Source organism: Amblyomma americanum, chromosome 5 (assembly GCF_052857255.1).
Source record: "Amblyomma americanum isolate KBUSLIRL-KWMA chromosome 5, ASM5285725v1, whole genome shotgun sequence".
NCBI classification, from domain to species: domain Eukaryota; kingdom Metazoa; phylum Arthropoda; class Arachnida; order Ixodida; family Ixodidae; genus Amblyomma; species Amblyomma americanum.
In genome coordinates this window covers 98968464-98988375 of record NC_135501.1, presented here as the reverse complement: position 1 = coordinate 98988375, position 19912 = coordinate 98968464, and the positions used below count along the sequence as shown (strand labels likewise).

General features: G+C 47.8%; 1 protein-coding gene across 1 annotated transcript in view; it reads left to right on the top strand.

Moving 5' to 3' along the window:
* Positions 1-11908, top strand: part of LOC144134064 (uncharacterized) — a 41460-nt gene extending 29552 nt beyond the window's left edge. Inside the window, exons 2-3 of the mRNA XM_077667056.1 lie at positions 11723-11839; positions 11904-11908. Coding sequence (XP_077523182.1) covers positions 11723-11839; positions 11904-11908 — 122 coding nt within the window. The remainder of the gene's footprint in view (positions 1-11722; positions 11840-11903) is intronic.
* Positions 11909-19912: the final 8004 nt, after the last annotated feature.

Sequence of the window (19912 nt, the reverse complement as noted above, 5' to 3'; positions counted from 1 at the left end):
TTGCTAGAAATCTTTATTTTCCGGTTCAACAACTGAAGTTTATAATGGTGGCATTCAAACACAACTACAATTTTCAGCTGGATCACCATAGATGTTCAACGCCATGTTTTCGTGTCGGCAGGCAACACCAGATTTACTCTCTGGTATTTTTTGGGGCGATTGATTTAGGAGGTCTGGAGTCTCCGGTCGTGGTTGTGAAAAGAATTTATTCATCTATATATACAGAAAGGTGTTCGGAGAGAGGCCTCTAGTGGGTCTCACCCCTTACAATATAAGGCGGAGTCTCTCATTCCGGGACCCCGTTGGTTCGGACCGCTGCGCAGGTCCACCAACCCAGAGCCTGTTGGGCCGATAGTTCTCGGCAGACGAGCAGGGCCGCCTCCCAGACCTCATGGTATGGGGTGGGGCGTTGGGCAGGAGAGAAGGATTTTGCCTGTATGCCCAACCCATGCGAAAGGTGTCGGCCACGTCCCCACAGAAGGAGCAGCGACCGTCGAAAGAAGAATCGAAGTGCTTGAGAACCGCCCGGTACAGCAGGGTGTCCGGAAATTCTTACCTCCTGGAGTTCTCTAACGTGCAATGACATCGCACAGCGCAAGGACGCCTTTGCGTAGAATTTCGCTTTCATTGAAATTCGACCGCCACGGCCGGGATCATATCCGTGTCTATTGGGGCAGGAAGTGAGTGCCATAACTACCGAGCCACCGCGGCAGCGGTATTTACGGATGGTCGGGGTGTTGTTTTTATGAATGGTTGGCGTATTGTTTGCATGGATAGCGATGCCTCACATATCTGTTTCAGATGTCTCGGTAGACACCCGAACGGCGCCGGAAGTGAAGGAATAAGTGGGAGTGAAGGAATAAAGAGGTGCCGTAGTGGAGGTCTCCAGAATAATTTTGTCACCTGGGACGTGCACTGACATCGCGCAGCACACGGGCACGTTTTAAGTTTTGTCTCCATCGAAACACGGCCGCTGTAGTAGGGTTCGAGCCCGGGAAATTCGGATCAGTAGCCTAGCGCCCTAACCACTGAGCCACCACCGCGGGTATGCTTATGCTTCTTCTGCCGCCCCGAAAAAACGCGGGTTTGATCCCGGAGGCACCAGTCCCATTTCTATAAATGCGAAATGCTAGATAGACGAGAAGTGTGCGATGTCAGTACGCGTTAAAGAACCCCTGGTGGTCAAGCTTACCCGGAGGCCTCCACTGCAGTTTCGTTAATAGCCTGGGTCGCTTGAGTACGTTAAATAGTTCAAAATCACCGAGCACCTAAGCTAACATATTCTTTTATGCGTTTACAGTAACTGTTTCTTTGCTAATAAATGTTCCTTGACGAACTTTGCTGAGCAAGCCGCTGAGCAACCTTCCTGGGCTCTTCGCTCAGTCCTTTGTAGTTCATATGGTGGCAGCCGCCTTTTGGCCTCTCCCTCCTCTGCCCTACAAACTTATAGAGGATTTTTGCCTGTCTCCACATTGCCACCTGGTAACTGTGGAATGTAGAACGTGGCTTCTAGTGTGTAACAATCGTGGGAGGAAAGGGGTGGATGGAAGTATACACAACACTATACAGCGGGATGCCGGACGCTGTTAGCGCGCTATCGCTAAGAACCTCCCTCACCGATTTCGCCACTCTGTATCACGCCTTCTTGTTGAGGGTACAGGATACAAGCAACCGATTGCAATTACAGTTGCTCTGTCGGAAAAGTAACTGATTATAGTGGGAAATTATCACTCCAGAAAAGTAATTAAGTAATTAGAGTTCTAACAGTAATCGATTACTATGAGTTATATTTCATCATTTACACTTGACCGTCGAAATTCAAAGCTTCTATTCCCTACTAGCTCCCTTAATTAGTGCTCATTATAAAAATGCTATCATTTCCAGCATTTGTGAAAGCCTGCTGTACCAAAAAAACGGAGACAAAGTAATGAACGAAAGGAACACCCAAGACATTCCGTATTTCCATGGGCTGTCCCATTATATTAAGAAAATGGCAAATAGAATCTCATCAACATAGTTCCCTGTGCACCGTACAAGCTTGACAATGTCTGTGCAGTGCATAGTGATTGATAGCGATATCACGCTTTGAGAAGTACTTCAGCAAGTGCAGAAACTAATTTTTGTCAGCAGCATCATCATCACAATAATAATAATCGTCATAATCATCATCAGCCTGACTACGCCCACTGTGGGGCAAATACCTCTCTCATGTCGCTCCATTTAACCCTGTCTTCTGGCAGCTGCGTCCACCATTCATTTTCCCGCAAACTTCTTGACCACATCCGCCTACCTTTCTGCCTCCCCTGCTACGCTTGCTTTTTCTTCGAATGCACTCCGATGCCGTTAAGGTCAAGCGGTTGTCTTGCTTTCGCATTATGTGCACTGCCCAAGCCCATTTCTTCTTCTTTATTTCGACTAAGATATCATTAACACGCGTTTGATCCCTCACCCACTTTGCCCGCTTCCGGCCTTTTAACGTTACACCTATCATTTTTCTTTCCATAGCTGGCTGCGTTGTCTTTAACTTGAGCTGAACCCTTTCGTTGGCCTTCAAAATGCAGGTGCAAACAGATCTATAACTTTCTGCCCAACTGAAATAGTGTTTATGATGGTAAAACGGGAATGTGATCTACAGATAGGGCCTAAGAACACAATTTGAAGGTAAAAACTAAATCCGGCGGTTTCTTCGCATAGCATTTTTACAGTTGTGGTTTCAAACCGCTTTAAAAAAAACCGTGTTCCTTGCATATGCCAAAGACATGCTGGAGCGAGAGATTATCCAAGCTTTTTTATTTCTAAAGTGGCAGGGAACTGTGTCAGAACACACTGGGTTTCACTCCTCAATGAAAAGCTTCGATTTCTGAAAGAAAACGTGTACGTTGCTTATTTTTGTGGACGGCGATTTCTGATGCCTTTAATGCAATTTTAATACGTCTTTATTACCTATACATTGCCTGGAATCATTTTTTTTTTCATTTTTTACACTGCTTTGCTAAGAATTGTTTCAACTGTAAACACTGGTTTCATGTTTTGATCTTTTTCGTTTTTCTCTTTTGATGCAGCCTGGCTCAGAGTTTACAATTGCGCGTTGACAATAACCAGTTATTTATGGCGTATTCCAGCTTATAGGCCGGTTTTTTAAGAACTTTCCTTTCCCATGTCAAACTGTGGCCTGTGCTGTTAGCAACAATAAATGCCAGGAGGAATATAGGTTTACTGCTTGATCGAGTGATAGATGTTCTATCGGCAATGCTTGTACTAACACAATCTGTCTCTTTGAAGCTAACTGAATCATTCGGCAGTGAGCGCCCGTCTTGTACGTACTCATTCTCATCACCCACGCCATCTTTGAGCTGTTTCTAACAGTTCAAGGAAAAAGCAATTATTTTTATTACAACGAATTAGCTATGCACGACGTATTAAAAGAAGCATCCAGAGATGGCGCCAGCTACACCAGGAACGAATGCCACGGAAAGCGCAACACGTCAGGTGTCCATGAGTACCTTTGTGCGTGGCCAAATAATTTGCCGCAATCACATCGTCATGGACGTTTCGCCCCAGTAGCCTTTTGCAAAGAAGTAATTTATTACCGGTAATCAATTAATGGAAAACAGTAGCTTAATTACCCGAAACATTACCGTTTGAATAAGCAAGCAAATTATTGCAAAATTACAGAAAAATGTAATTAAGTACCGGTAACAGGTTACAAGTATTCAAATACGCGCAACTCTTTCTGGCGACGCAGGTTGCTCGTTCGCCTCTGTGTTTCTTTCGGGAACCGCAGCTTGTCTCTTGCAAGAGCCACCGGTGGCAGCACCTGCCATCGTAGCGCAGTGGTGGATCACTTAACCGCTCCACCACTGCGCCAGGAGGGGTATGAGGATTCGCAGCGATCTATGAATATAAATCAGAGAACGACCAACTCCGCATACGTGCGCACTAACCTAATAAAGCTATCGCACCATGTACCCTTGAGGTGAAGCTTAACTTTCCTCTCCAGTTTCACATTTCTAGTATCAAGGCCACCACTCAGCAATTTCGCCGACCTTTGCCTGAATCTTACTTGACGTTAAACACCGAGCCTCAAATCGAAAGCGAAGTGAGAACGGAAGTGCAAGCACATCTAAATTCGTACTAGACCCACCCATGCTAAATCATCCATCTTTTTTTTCTCATGGTGGGGCTCATAATGCTAATAGATTAAAAATTCAGCGCGTATGTGAGTGAAAAAAAAACAACATACGATAATTCGATATGAGGCAAAAGATATGCGTCATGTATCTCTCTCTACTGCACTGACCAACTTTCCTTTGTATCAGAATTTGCTTTTACCGTCGCCTTTTCGCCCTTTTCCTACTTAGGCTTGTACAGAGGGGCGGCTTCTGGAGGGTGGGGATTCTGCTCGGTGAAAACGTATCTTTACCGGTGGGTGCCCGTAATTGCACACACCAGAGAATGCTTTGAAGGAGGCACCTTCTTTTTGGATTCCCAGAACGAGGATGGTGCCCCCTCCCCGATCTACTCCGATCCCTTAGAAACGCTGGGGCAGGAGGGTGGTGGGCACACGCACCATTGCTTTTTTGCCGAAAGAGGTCTGTATACAGCTAACATCGTAGAAATTTTCCGACGCGTGATGCAATCGATACGGGACGTAGGCTGGTTACATTTGGCCGTTTCCTCGTTTGTGGGGATAGTAGCGACTTCGCCGTTGAGGCACTTCTATAAGGCGACGCTCTTTTTTAAAGGGAAGTAGTTTATCAACGCCGCTTTTTCGCGCATCGTACGACTGCATCATAAGAATGAATTCTTACGGTGATCCCTCTCGGGTCGCTTGTATATTTTTGGTATGTATTGCAAAAAATGCAACCTATCGGTTTTCTATGTCCGTTGTAATTAGCTTTTGCATGCGAAGATGACAATTTAGAAGCCAGATTTTTTTCCGCGTCAAGATTTGACCATTCCCATAGGTATGTTCACAACAGTATCTTCCAGTATTGTGCACTTGACTAAGAATAGTTGCCAAATGCTCTCCCGATTGCTTTTCTATTGTGGTGAAATAATCGGTGCCAGCGCAAGAAGAAACTTTAAAAGCAACATACTGGTCCAAATTAAAAACTTTTACCATTCGCATCAGCTGTGGTTACCAGTATGTCACAAAATGCCACGGTTGGCCCATAATTAATAGTAGTGCCCTATGAAGCTGAAGTTGTTTGAGCACTGTTTGGTGTTATTTGTAGGGTAAGGCATTGGCTGCAGGACGTGCTTTTCACTCGCTCTATTTCAATTCGAGATGATTTACGTCACTCGCGGCAGATGAGCGGCGAATGTCAGTGCTCTGTTTGAGCCAGCTTCTGGAATGCTGGCACCCATGGCTACCAGCGGCTTTCACATTTTTAAGGAACCTCCAGTTTAGCACTGCGTTTAGTCGAATGCCTTGGCGTGGCTCCAACAAGAAGGCAGTAAAGTAAATGTGGAATGGTCTTAAGGAGAAAGAACAGATAATACCTGTTTCACATATAAGTGGGCATATTGTCGCGAATATTAGCAGTGTTTGTTCGATCTTCAAATCTGCGGCCACACCACTTTATGGCTTTGTTTGCGATGAAAGACGCGACTAGATTTATCTCGATTGATCGCAGCCAGGCAGAGCTGGTTCGACGTTGTTCCGGAATGTTGCGGTAAATTTGGGCGCTTTATCTCGAAAGTTCGCTATCCGCTTTAAATTGAGCAAGGCCGACAGCGGTGGGCATTCCGTTGTCGTCGCTTCGCCGCCGCCGAGTGATCCAGTCCAATGCGGGCGCAAGGCAGCCCAATAAACAGTTTTCTTTTAGAAGACATTTTTTCCGTCTTCATCGCTGCTTCGACTGCCATCACCACTACGTGACATCTGGTGGAGGTACTGGGCATATTTCCATGTACCGGACGCCCCCTTCAAGTCTTGACGCCAGCACTCAGCGCTTCGCACCCAAGGACGAGCTAACAGCTCAGCGAGCTAGCCGACGTCTCCAGGGAGAGGAGCCTGAGTCGCGACCCTGCCGGACCGCACGAGACAGCAAAAAGATGCTGCCACGAGCCCCGCTACCTCGCCGAAGATGTCGACACCGATCACACTGCAGCAGCAGCGGGTGCCGCCTACGTTCAATGGATGCCTAGGCGAAGACCCCGAAGAATAATTGGAACAATTTGAGAGCTTGGCATCATTCAACAACTTGGATGATGCGGCAAAAATTGGACACGTGTTTTTCTCATTGTATGGCGCCGCACGCGCGTGGTACGAAAACTACGAGTCGTCCCTTACGACATGGGAGATATTCAAGAGAGAACTATTGAAGGTAATCACCATTGTCGTGAGGAAAGAAAGAGCCGAACGACTCCTCGAGTCCAGGATCCAGCTTCCGAATGAGCCCGTCCGTGGTTACGTCGAGGAGATGAAGCGCCTATTTCGCCGCGCCGACCCCGGGATGACCGAGGAAAAGAAAGTTCAGTTTTTAATGCGCGGCGTAAAAGAACAACTATTTGCAAGCCTCGTCCGCCAGCCGCCAAAAACAGTCGAGGAATTCATGCAAGAAGCCTGCACGATTGAGAAGACCCTCGACGTCCGAGCTCGGCAGTACAATCGTCCTTCCTCTACCTGTGCAATCCGTTCGGACACGCCAACCACCACCAGCGACAGCTTGCGGGAAGTTACCCGCGAAATCGTCCTAGAGGAGCTACGTCGATTACTGCCATCCTCCCCACAGCCACAAGCAGCGACTTTGATGGACGTGGTACGGGAGGAAGTGCTACAGGCACTTGGCACCCCGACGGCCACAGAACTCCAGGCCATGACCTACGCCGCTGCCGTAAGGACTCCTCAGCCCCAGCGAAAACCCCCGCATCCTGTCTGACATGAACAACTTCTTCCCGAACGCCACCTCTCTGTCCCCGCCCGCTCAGCCTACGATCGACGCTCAAGCCCCAGGAAATGCGACGCCTGGATGACTTCCGACAACCGGGCGTTGTGCTTCCATTACCTGAGGCCGGCCATATTCGTCACTGCCCGTACCGACGTATCGGTCTTAGATAATTTGCCGTTAACGCCCCACGACCACGCTTCGGCCAACGTGCGTAGGAAATCGACGAGTACCTGTGTCGAGAGGAGTACACGCCGAAAAGCTTATCGCGCTCACCATTGCAGCCAACCTCGCGCTTTGCGTCGCCACGCCGCAGCTACACAGCCGCGGTACGTGGAAGGTCTCCCAGCTCCTGTAGGAGAAACTAAAGACAGAAACCTCTGGAGGTGAGGTTGCTCACGAGCGAAACGCCGAAGATCCTCCACCGACCGCGCCCCATGAAGACGCTGCACCTGCGATGCCGCATGAAGAACTTACACTCGCTGCACCGACGCCACACAAAATAACAACCCCGAACACGACAAAAACTGCCTGCAAAATGACGCCGCCACCCAGAAAAGCTTCGACCACACGCCCCACCCGCGACTTGCATACGCGACAAAAGCCGTGACGCGACGCCGAGAGCGACATGCAGTGCAAGAGCCAGCACCTCCGACTTAGAGGTGACTATCGACGGCTGCCAAGTTACCGCACTAGTCGACACAAGTGTCGATTACTCGGTGATGAATGGAAGATTCGCTGTGCAGCTGACAAAAGTCACAACGGCTTGGGACGACCCAGAAATTCGCACCGCAGGGGGCCACCTCATTACGCCATCAGGACGAAGAACAGCGCGAGTGACTGTCAAAGGATATACCTATCCTGCGACCTTTGTTGTGCTACCGAAATCTTCCGAGATGTGATCTTCGGTATGGACTTGCTTAATGAGTATCAAGCGATCATCGACCTGCGATCCAAGCTGATTACGCTTTAGACGGACGAAGCCATCGCTTCGATTATAACTCGAGAAAAACACGTTTCCTTGAGTGTTGTGGAAGTGAGCGCCCAACCTCGTTCAAGCGTTATCGTGACCGCAGGTGCCACGAAAGCCATTAACGCTGAAGCCATCATCGAGGGGAACATGCAGTTGCTTCTAGACCGAGGAATCAGCATCGCAAGAGGCATCGCACATTTCCGCAATGGCCAGGCAGAAATACTGTTGGCTACCTTCAGCGAAGAATACCGGCACTTTTACAGAGGAATGGCGATTGCTTTCTCCGAAGAACTATCCGAAGAACGAGACTCCTTCGCCCTCTCCTATCCCTCCGCAGTAGATTCGCCTGACCAAGAGAACTCGCCCACTGGCTGCCAACACAAGCGATTAGCCCTGATAGCTCGACAGGCTCTACTTTCGGCACAAGCTTAGCTTCGAGGTGTAGGATTGTCTCTGTCAGCGGAAAATCTGGCTTTGTCCTGTTTTTAGGTGTAGGAACACGTCAATCGCGGTTGAAGATAGACCTCGGTCACTCTTGCATCCGTCAAATCAACCACGCGCGTTTCCTAGGCGTCATTATTGACTCCCGTCTACAGCGGCGAAAAGCTGTAGACGCGATTTTTTCATCTATATCTTCGCGTCTCAATGTGATCCGTAGAATTGCACGTGCGCAATGGGGAAACCATCCTTCTGCAGTGGTCAAACTTCATGAAGCGCTGGTGGTCACTCGTAAAATATATCAATTACCTTTAATTTCCCCCCTCAGCATCACACTTTGAACGTCTCGAAATTGTCCACAGAAAGGGCCTAAGAAGATCCATTGGAGTTCCTCAGGTGGCTGCGAATAAGGCAGTACTTCATGACTCCCTATCGAAGCCTCTTAGCCTTATCGCTTCTCAGAGATTACTAATGCATCTTGACCGCCTAGGAGAAACGGTAGCTGGACGATCCCTTCTCCAGCGGCTCTGCAAGAGAGTCGAAGGCCTAGTTGACACACAATACTCTTAGTTCTTTAGGCCTTAATGTAAAACGGAGAGTTGAGCGAGTTGGTACATCCTGCTGGGAATAACAGCACTGAGACGAGGGACATAGAAAAAAGAAGACAGCGCCGATCCTATTCTCTTCTTCTTTCTTTGTCCCTCGTCTCAGTGCTGTTATTACCACAGACCTTAACGTCCGAACGCAAAGAAAACCGTTGAAAACCCCCTGGTCTTTTCCGACCCTCGACTGTAAGGTCACAATTCCCCATGTGAGCGCAAAGCGCAGCTCGCCTTTGGCAGCAACGCGTTCTCTTGTACTTGAACACTTGGAAACATAGTATGCCCGCCATCTCCAAATTTTCACGGATGGTTCTGTGGACGAGGTGAAACAAGCTACCGCAGCGGCTTTTTACATTCCTTCTAAGGACTGTAAGTGGTCCGTACGGTTTACTGCTGTCGTATCCTCTACAACGGCCGAAAGTGCTGCTATTGAGGTGGCTTTACGGAAGTTAGGGTCTTGGCCGGCTCAACCTGTTGTCATCCTAATTGATTCAAAATCTGCCCTTCAGAGGTTAGAGCGTGGGTGCCCTACTGACGCCTTGTCTATAAGCTTTATGCGCTTGTTGCAGCATCTGCACAGCAGAGGCTTTACTATTCATTTCCAATGGGTGCCCTCTCACATAGGAGTCAACGGTAATGAGGTGGCAGACAGTCTCGCCCATAAAGCTCTCTCAAGGATTCCATCAAAGAAATACCTCAAGATGGAAAAGGTTTCTACAGCAAAACGGTGCACGATTATTTCAGTATCCTGTTTAGTGCGTCCCACAAGGCATGTGTGACCAAGGGAATGAGATCTCAGGCGACCCTACTACGTCGAATTCGCACGGACTCTGCTAGCACTCCTGCATGGACGCATAAGACGGGCATTGCATTGTCTAAGCTCTGCTTGTTATGTGGTGTGTGCGGGGATATCGAACATTATATTATGTACTGCCCAGAGTACAACGCGCAAAGTCGTGTGATGTTCGCTTCCTTCAAGAAGACAGGAACCCGTCACAGTGTTGTTCAAGACATTGTCTACCCGAGTGGAAACCAGACATGCATAAGGGTGGCTGCACGCCTTCTTTTGACATTTCTGCAGGACACGGATCTTGTTTCCAAATGGTGACAACAGGAACGTACTATGGCCTACTGTGATTGAATGAGTGCGTAGATGGTGTCTTCCGGAGTGGACTACGTTATACTATGAGTGAATGTGTGTATGGATTGTGGCACCACAATGGCCTATGTTCTACTGTGACTGAATTTGTGCATATATGGTGACTTCTGGAGTGGTCTGTGATGTGGACTGTGTGGATTGATTGTGTGCAAAGATGGTGACTGTGGGAGAGAATGTATGCTGTTATAAGAGACTGTGCGCAAAGCGGGGTAGATGCGACCGGCTTTAGGACAATGTTAATATAGATGGGACGCTACGGTGGAGCAAATGCCGGCAGATAAAGCAAGATTAACCCCACCTGTAGCATTCAACATCTCAACTCAACTCAACTGTTTATCGACTTCGCCGAAGGTTCAACAAAGGCCAATTGCCAAGCATTGCATTATAACGGACCAACACGACCGACCACTCCGTCAAAGCCCCTACCGTGACTCACCGCAAGAACGACAAGCCATCCGGGACTAAGTGGAAGCAATGCTTGGCGATGACGTCAGCCAGCCTTCAAACAGCCCATGGGCGGCACCGGTTGTTCTAGTGAGAAAGAAAGATGGCGCACTTCAATTCTGCGTTGATTACTGCCGCTTGAACAACATAACAGAGAAGGACGTCTACTCCCTCCTCCGGATCGATGACACACTGAACCGTCTCTGCAACGCAAAGTATTTCTCATCGATGGACCGCAAGAGCGGCTACTGGCAAATTGAGGTCGACGAAAGCGATCGCGAGAAGACAGCATGCATCGCTTCAGATGGGCTTTTTTAGTTCAAGGTGATGCCATTTGGTCTCTGTTCCACACCAGCGACGTTTCAGCAAGTAATGGATACAGTGCTGGCAGGCCTGAAGTGGCAGATTTGTCTGGTATATTTAGATGACGTCGTTTTCTTCGCCTCGAACTACGAAGAGCACCTCAAAAGGCTTCGAGCAGTACTTGTCGCCTTCAAGTTGTCTGGCCTAACCTTGAATGGAGAGAAGTGCCACTTTGCATACGAAGAGCTGCTGCTTCTAGGCCATATCGTTAGCAAGGAGGGAGTACGCCCTGACCCGCAGAAAACAGCTGCTATTGAACAGTTTCGACCGTCGGCCGATAAGAAAGCAGCGCGCAGATTTCTCGGACTGTGCGCAGATTACGGACGATTTGTGAAAAACTTCGCGCATCGCAAAGCCGCTGATCCAACTGAAGAAAGCAGACGTGCCGTTTAAATGGGAAGCGCCGCAAGCAGAAGCCTTCAAGGAACTTCAGCGTCGTTTACAGTCCCCATTGGTCCTCGCACATTTTGATAAAAACGCCGATACTGAAGTTCATCCTATCGCGAGCAGCTTGGACCTGGGCGGTATCCTGGTTCAAAAAGCGACGGGCTGGAGTAATTCATGGCATAACTTAGACGTTTCCTTTGCAAGGCGGAGGCTAACTATTCGACAAGAGAGAAGGAGTGCCTTGCCTTCATCTGGGCTACTTCAAAATTCCGCACCTACCTGTACGGAAGACCGTTCAAGTTGGTGAGCGATCACCACACGCTGTGCTGGCTTGCCAATTTGAAGGATCCCTCTGGCCTACTAGCTCAATGAAGTCTGCGTCTCCAGGATATTGACGACCCCGTCGTTTGCTAGTCCGTACGCAAGCACTCTGACACCGATTGACTCTCACGACCCCCTGTAGATGCACCGCCTCCGGACGACGATGAGGACGCCTTCCCGGGACCCATCAGCCTCAGCTCTTTTCCTCTGCAGCAACGCTCGGACCCCCACCTAAAACGCCTCATCGAGTACCAGGAAGGCAAGTTTTCTTCACCCCCCGCTTCATTCAAGCGAGGACTGTCTTCCTTCTGTGTGGTTTGCAGAATGAGGTCCTTGTGAAGAAAAACTTTGCCGCGAGCAATACAGCCTACCTCTTTGTTGTAGCTGTTTTTCTCCACGAAGTTCTATACACTTCACACGACGAGCCGACAGCTGGACATCTCGGGTTTACTCGCACCCTCCGCCGCATTCAAGACAAGTATTACTGTTTCGGACTCTCTGCCGATGTCGTACATTATGTGAAAATCTTCCGAGATTGTGAGCGACGAACGATTCCTCCCACACGACCAGCAGGATTTCTGAACCCCATTGAACCTCCCTCAATGCCCTTTCAGCAGATGGGCATGGACTTTCTTGGCCCTTTTCCAAAGGCAACGTCTGGAAATAAGTGGATCTTCATAGCGGCCGGCTACCTGACCCGCTATGCCGAGGCGAAGGCCCTAGCGAACGAAATAGCAGCAGAAATCACCAAATTTTTCGCGGAATGAATTCTTCCACACGGCGCCCACGATGTGCTCATCCCGGACAGAGGAACAGCATTCACGGCGGAACTAACGCAAGTCATCCTCCGTTACAGCCAAACCAGCCACCGGAGGACAACTGCATACCATCCGTAGACCAATGGACTGACCGAGCGCCTGAACAAAACCATCGCCGATATTCTCAGCATCTATGTCGATGCCGAATACAAGACCTGGGATGTCATCCTGCCTTACGTCGTCTTCGCCTACAACACCGCAGTGCAGGAGACCACCCAGATGACACCTTTTAGGCTCGTCCATGGCAGGGAGGCCACAAGCACGCTAGACGCCATGCTGCCAAACGTTACAGAAGAAGAGAACGTCGCTTTGCCGCCTACCTTCAACGCGCAGAAGAAGCTCTAAGGCTTGCCCTATTACGAATCAAGTATCAGCAGCGGACCTACGCCAGACGCTACAAACTACGAAGACGCAGCGCCGAATACAAGCCAGGAACTGTAGTCTGGGTTTGGACGCCCATTCGCCGCCGTGGATTGAGTGAAAAGCTTTTGCGCCGCTATTTCGGCCCGTACAAGGTTCCTCGTCGGCTAGGTGAACTGGATTATGAAGTCATTTCTGACGCAATGACTCCATCCCAGCGACGCCGCGTATGACCAGAAGTTGTCCATGTTGTCCGGCTGAAGCCGTATTGTGTGCGCTAGAGGTCGCTGTATTTTCATACTCTATTTCCGCAAGATCCATTTTATCTCTTACTAGTCGTGTTATTTGTTTTAATGCATCGGGTCGATTGTTCTTTGGAAGGGGAGTAATGGCGCGAATATTTGCAGTGCTTCTTCGTTCTTCAAATATGCCGCCACACAACTTTATTGCTATGTTTGCGACGCAAGACGCGACCAAGGAGGTTATATAAAATCTTCTTATATAACCTCCTTGGACGCGACTAGATATATCTCGATTGATCGCATTCAGGCAGAGCTGATTCTATGCTGTTCCCAAATGTTCCAGTAACTTTGCACGTTTTATCTCGAAAGTTCGCTATCAGTCTTAAATTGAGCACGGCCGACAGCGGCGGGCATTCTGTTCGACGACCTCCGAGCACGCGTGTCGCTTCGCCGCCGCCGAGTGATTCACTCCATTGTGGGCGCAAGTCAGCTCAATAAACAGTTTTCTTTTAGAAGATATTTTGTCTGTCTTCACCGCTAGTTCGACTGCTGTCACCACTACGTGACGATATCAACCACGCTATCGAGAAAAGGTTGAGAAGAGAAACAGAGAAATAGGTGCAGCAGTTGAGGACTACGGAATAGTCTAGACCACCTGTCTATATTTAATGTGCATTAACATCGCACAGTCCTTGTAGCCTGCGTCTTTATTTAATATGCATTGACGTCGCACAGTCCGTGTAACCTGCGTCCGCACAGCAGGACTCAGGTTACAGGGAATTGTCATAGAACCTGCTGGTGGACAGGACCTCGAGGCACCTGCGCGTTCCGTGTTCGTAGCAGGGTGTACGCGTGAAGCACACATGGCAAAATTACATTGAGAAATTAATTAAATTAAGATCCTTATTACATTCCTCAAAAATTGATAATATAATTCAATTACATTGCAAATTACCGCTCGCAAAAGGCAGTGCCATTAAATTACAATTACTTCCTGGAAAGTGATGCAATTCGTTTTAAACAACCCTTCAGCTTTAGTGCATAAAAAATTCCGAAGTGAACTGGTTAAAAGAAATACCAGACTCTCTCGACGCGCACATGTCTTCGTCTTATGCACGGCCACGAAGTGACTGTACCTATGGCGGAAAAATTCTCACTCCCCTAGAAAAAGCAGCCCTTCCACCAAATAAACCACAACGCCGCGAAGGCGCGCTATTATTGGTGAAGGTCGCCCGGCGGCTTCGTGACGGGACAGCTTCACAGCGGTTGCGCCACAACGGAAAACCCTCAGTCACAATGAGCAGACGGGCAAAGTCACCGCGAAGGCACGCCCAGGCGTCCAGAGTCGAGTCTCTCCCATGCTTCGAAATATGGCATGGGCAGCCGTACAACTGCCCTACACTACACATTCGTGAATCGCATGCCATTTACACTCGGGAAGCGGCAAGTCTGGGCACTGCCAGCACTGAACAAAATACCCGCGCTGGAGCCGATCCTCCGTGGAGAGGACTCTCCAGTCAAAGCTCGACATGAAATCTAAATCCGCTAGTTTTTGTGTACATTACCTCTCCCCCTATCCTCAGTTCTATTCCTCTCACCTGTTTCTTTTAATTTCTCCATTCTTGCTTGCTATCCTTAATTTCCGCGAACCCCAGGTCATGTACCTCAATATCGTTGGCAGTTGCCGGGGCTTGCAAAAATCTTTTCCCTGCTTTTTATTATTATCTTAATTAACCACTTTCTGTTAATATTGTCACCAAGTGGGGTCGGTGGTCTTAATATTTTGACAAAGCAAAACCACGCAGCACTCATCTTGTTCAGCCCAAGTAACCACGGACTGAGGTGATATTTCTCTGTTAGTGGTCTTCACTTCGAATGTTTGGGAATCAAGCTCATAGGAAAGCTTCCGAAGATAAGTTTCAGTATATGTGAATTTCGGCAGTGTTATGTTCATATTTTTTGTTAGTTGTTAAGCTAAAGGTACCTATAGGCGTCTGCGGGCAAGGGAACTATTTTACTGGTGTAGCGGGGGGAAGGGGGTTCGCTTCGCGCACTGAACGAATGGCCACTGAGTGCCACTGGCAGTGCCATATCATACGAATAGCTAGACTGCTGCCCAGCGCACGCTCGAGCATTCACCTAGACAGACGATAAATGACTCTTGAAAGTTTGGAAGCACATGAATTCTTCAAAGCCACCTTTTAGCGCAGCCGCCTCCGAAGAAATGACATTTTCTTCACCAACACAAAGCCCACCCTCCTTATTTGTTGATTATGCATGGCGTTTTATAGCTTTAACAATTGTTATTCCAGGTCTAGATGCAGCCAGATGCCACAACATCTGACTGCGTAAAAGGCGAGAACTCAAAGCAAGCGTTCCTCCATACAAACCTGAGCTTGTATAGTTTACGTTACAGTACAGTGCCCTTGCGTCTTTGAGAAGTGCATTTTTACAGTGAGCTGTCACTCTCACATTCAACACGGAGAATTTTTCTATGCTTCCAGTACACTGTTTCCTCCTGATGGCAACATTATATCAATACGGTTAATTGAGGCCGCTTTCATTTTACAGAAACACATCAATGTTTGTCGGCGTTTTGGTGCTTTGTGCCTTTTAAAGAGCCGCTCTTTTCTGAAAGTTATATTTTATAACATGAGCAAAGATCATGCGAAATCGTGAAAAAGCGAATCAACGTACTAGTCGTTAAAGGTGCACTCTTTTCTTCTCAGTTGTTTCACTTAACAATATTAATGACCTCAGCGACTATTATTAGTGTCGCCTGCGTCTTGGACAAATGAACCATTAATGAATTCAGCAATGTGCAGTCGATATGCCGCCGATAGTGTGTTTCCCTGCCGGTACTCCTCCAGTGTTTTCGTAGCATTACGTGGCGGCACGTTTTCGAGAACAGCCGCTACTAACTATAGTGGTCGCTAATCCCACACACACACTGTAAACTTGACTTGCAGAAGGAAAATGAGAGCAGAGAATGATGAACTGAGCCCCTGCATCTTGAAAGGGGCGATTACAATATTCCCAGAAGACGTAAGGGCGGTCGAATTGTCCCTGCAGGTGGCCGGAAATACGAGTGGGAGCTGGGTTCAAACTTACGACGTATAGACATTTATTTCTGTAGCAAAGAAAACATTTGTAAGGAATAAAGTGCACTGAAAGAATAGGTAGAGAACTCAACACTGGAAGACAGACACTACAAAGAAAAACACGATTTCGCACACAGTCTACAACTCAGTGTTTGTCAATGCTTGAAGCACGTTTCACGTCAAAAAGGCACTGATCAGTTTATCATTACTGACCATCGTTCTAATCCTTGGCGAAACTCGATGTAACTTCTTTGACAGCTAAACGCAAAAATACTATAAAGACCGAATGATACAAGTGCTGACGTCGAACCGACATGGCACTCAGTGAAGGAAAGAACCTCGCCCATAAGGCTGAATACCACACGGAAAAATACGTCCCAAGCAATGCTAGTGCGCTCAGTTTATATTATTTGTATTTTTATTTTTTAATCTTACAGTTGTCTAATAGTTACCCTTAATAGGAAGTGCTCTGCTCCATAAGAAAGGTGACAAGGAACAAAATTTATACTTGAAATGCATGTTTAACATAAAATACAGAACAAATCTACGCCTGCTGGATATCACGCGTAAGCAGAAAAAATAGTTGTCAGTGCTTTCATGAAATCATTTTATTTAAATGAAGTACCGAGAAGACATTTCTTATGCCTCACTCTATGAGAAACAACGGTAATGGTAAGAGATTGCCTAAGAGAAATTTGCAGCCACGAAATCTACATCACCTTGTCAAGCTTTCGTAGTGGACCCAATAGACTATCTGGTAACGTTTATTTATTTTATTTATTTATTTCAGTACCCTCAGGGCCCAAGGGCATTGCAGAGGGGAGTGGGGTACAATAGACAAAATAAGAAAGGAACAGCAGTCACAAGTAACACAAAAATGTGAACAAGAATATGGCTCTCGCAAATCAGTAGGTTACAGCAAATACAATCAAACGAATTAACAGTCATTTAACATGAAATTATGAGCAAAGAATAAAAGTAAGCATAAAAGTAGGCATACCACGCAAACAAGCATACCACGCAGACCAGGTCTGTTTTAACTACCACATAAGCTGAAAAGAATAAACGGCAGGGCGCAAGAATTACATGACCTATGTTACCATCAAGTTAGTTAAAGCCGATTTAAACACAGAATGGTCACGTATTTCGACGACCGATCGGGGAAGGTGATTCCATTGTGCCGATGTGCTGGGGATGAATGAGTTGTAAAAGTGGTTTGTTTGGCATGAAAGAATACCAACTTTATGACGATGATCGATCCGAGCTGAAACGTAGCAAGGTGGCGTTATAAATTTTCTCTTAAGGATGGGGTTATCGTAGTAAATCTTATAGAATAGACAAAGGCGGGATATATTTCTACGTTGCGACAGTAGCGGGAGTGATAAGCTTGATTTCATGGCACTGACACTAGAGTTACGGTGCGTATCGCAGAGCAGAAAAAGGTGACTGATTTACGCGGCGAATAATTGTTTTTGTGAGAATTTAGTATAACGTTGTTTTACGTTGTGAGTTTAAAAATTCGAAAAACGGTAGCAGTAAGTAGGACTCAGCTTTAGAAAACCGGTGCAGTCATGAGCATGAGAGTGTGAATTTTCAACAGTTTACTCCTGTAACATCTCAATACCACCGGCTAGTCGGTTAGTGCTTAGAAATGTCTCGTTTAAAGAAAAATGGCGAATTCTGCAATGCTTCGAGGGGCACTACCAGAAAGATTCCTCTTGTCCAACATAATTACTCATTTATACAAAGGTTTCGGAAGCTGAGTATTTGGTCCATGCAGAAATGTCTGTAATTTAATTAACGTGCAGTTCTGGTAAGCGTATTTCCGAAACTTCTACATAATTTTCATTTGCTTCAGAGCAAAACTTTAAAAATGCGACATCCTTGGCGTGTGTTTTTCCAGAATTGATAACCGTTCGAGCAAGATGGTTCATTGCTCAGAAAATAAATTGCGCAGTAGGCCGAAAATTCGGAAGAAGTATAGTTTTCCCGCACCACAAGATGAGGATTTTTGAAGCAATATTCTCCTCTACATTCACAGTTTTTCAATAGGACGGCTGGCAGGAAACTGTGCTGTTGGGATTCAGGTAGCGCGACTGGGCCGGAGAAGAGACGAGGACGATCGGAGGAAGAAAACTTGGAAAACTTTATACAAGGACTATTTACATTAGTACAAGTACGGACAACTGAGAGTGCTTCTCACTAAAGAGAGCTTCTTAGGATTCGGGAGTCTCTGATACCTCTCAAGAAGGGCATCAAACCAGCAGCTCCTTGAATACAATTCGTATTCTCCAGTTCCCTAGCTGGGGAATAGAGTTCGAATAATGATGTCCAATCACACGATGGCACTGATGGTACCACCCACGGCAGGGCAGGCCTGATGTATCTTCGCAGCTCGGTCGAGGGAAAGGGAACAGGACTCGGTCACGTTGTCGTCCCCGCGGCTTCCAGGTGGCCGCGCACGTGCATCCGGAGGGCACCTGCATGACACAGGAATGCAGGCTGTCTCCCCGCAGGTGTCGAAAGAGCTTGTACTGGTGACCGGAACGTGGAGGCTCTGTCGCAGGTGCGGCACTCTGGCAATTGCACAAATCCAGCGTGACTGAAGGGGACCACACTGATACCGCGCTTCGTCGTGGCGAGGACCGGAACGAGTACGCTTATGGTCGTCGCTGGAATTCCTGTTGAACACGTGGGGACGCTATCGTCGCTGCTTCCGGCATTCCTGTTCGAACACGTGGGGACGCTATTGTCGTCGTTCCGTCTGGCAGTCCTGCAGTCACGTCTCCCCCAGAGGGCTCACCCACCCTCGCGGTGGTCTTCATGGAATCCTCCCCATGTCCCCCTTCGCCGAATACGACAGCAGGAAGGAAGCGCGAGCACAACAGCACCCCCGCCGCCAGATATTGCGCCCGGAAGATGAACTGCTCGCACGTAGCTCAGCTGACTGGGCGTGCCAGGAACCAGATGCTCCTTTGGGAGTCTTCTGATGACCTTCAGTGCCGAAGCTCGGCATCGCTTCCCCTTGTCAGATGGCCGTTTTGGGAAATTCTCTGCAATGCTAGCCAAAAGGGATCACAGACGCCAAACCACACCTGACATAAGCACGTGCCCTCAGAGCCCATTCATCCCGCCGGACCAACACTCATTGCCAAAGCTGCACTTAGCAAAAAACTTCAATTAAACTTGAAGAGATAAAATGCTTTGCCTGAATGACAGGGCACCTGTCCAAGGCGTCTGCTCCCTCTCGAAGCTTTCTTGGGTAGAAAAAAATTCGCTAAATGAAATCGGGTTGGTGCTTAGAGCGCACGCGGTACGAGAATAGGTGGCTTGATTTGGCCAACGTAGCGTTTAATTTTGCCCGCCCCATTACCTGGAGTCAAGGTACGTTACACCACTCGCTCTCACTTATCCTTCGCCCGAATAAGTAAACGTACTTCTAGGTATGTTACCTGATTATGAACAACATTACTGCGAAGCAAGTGGGCGATTTGCGCTCTTCATTAGGAAGAGAATATGAAATAAACCTCGAAAACTACAAATTTGGGGGACATCCTCTTTTGTAAAATATTTACTAGCTAAAAGGCTCGGCTTAGCCCGTCGGCATTTGTGTGGAGCTTGCCTTTATTGTAGCGAACCTCGAAGCTCTGGTGCTGGAGTGCCAGGCTCCAACTCAGTAGACGATCATTTTTGGGCGACATATTGTGCTGCCAAGTCAAAGGGCAATGGTCTGTTTCTACTGTGAAACGGGTCCCGGAGACGTAGCATGCCGGTTTGTCTATCGCCCAAACGAGGCATGCGCACTCTTTTT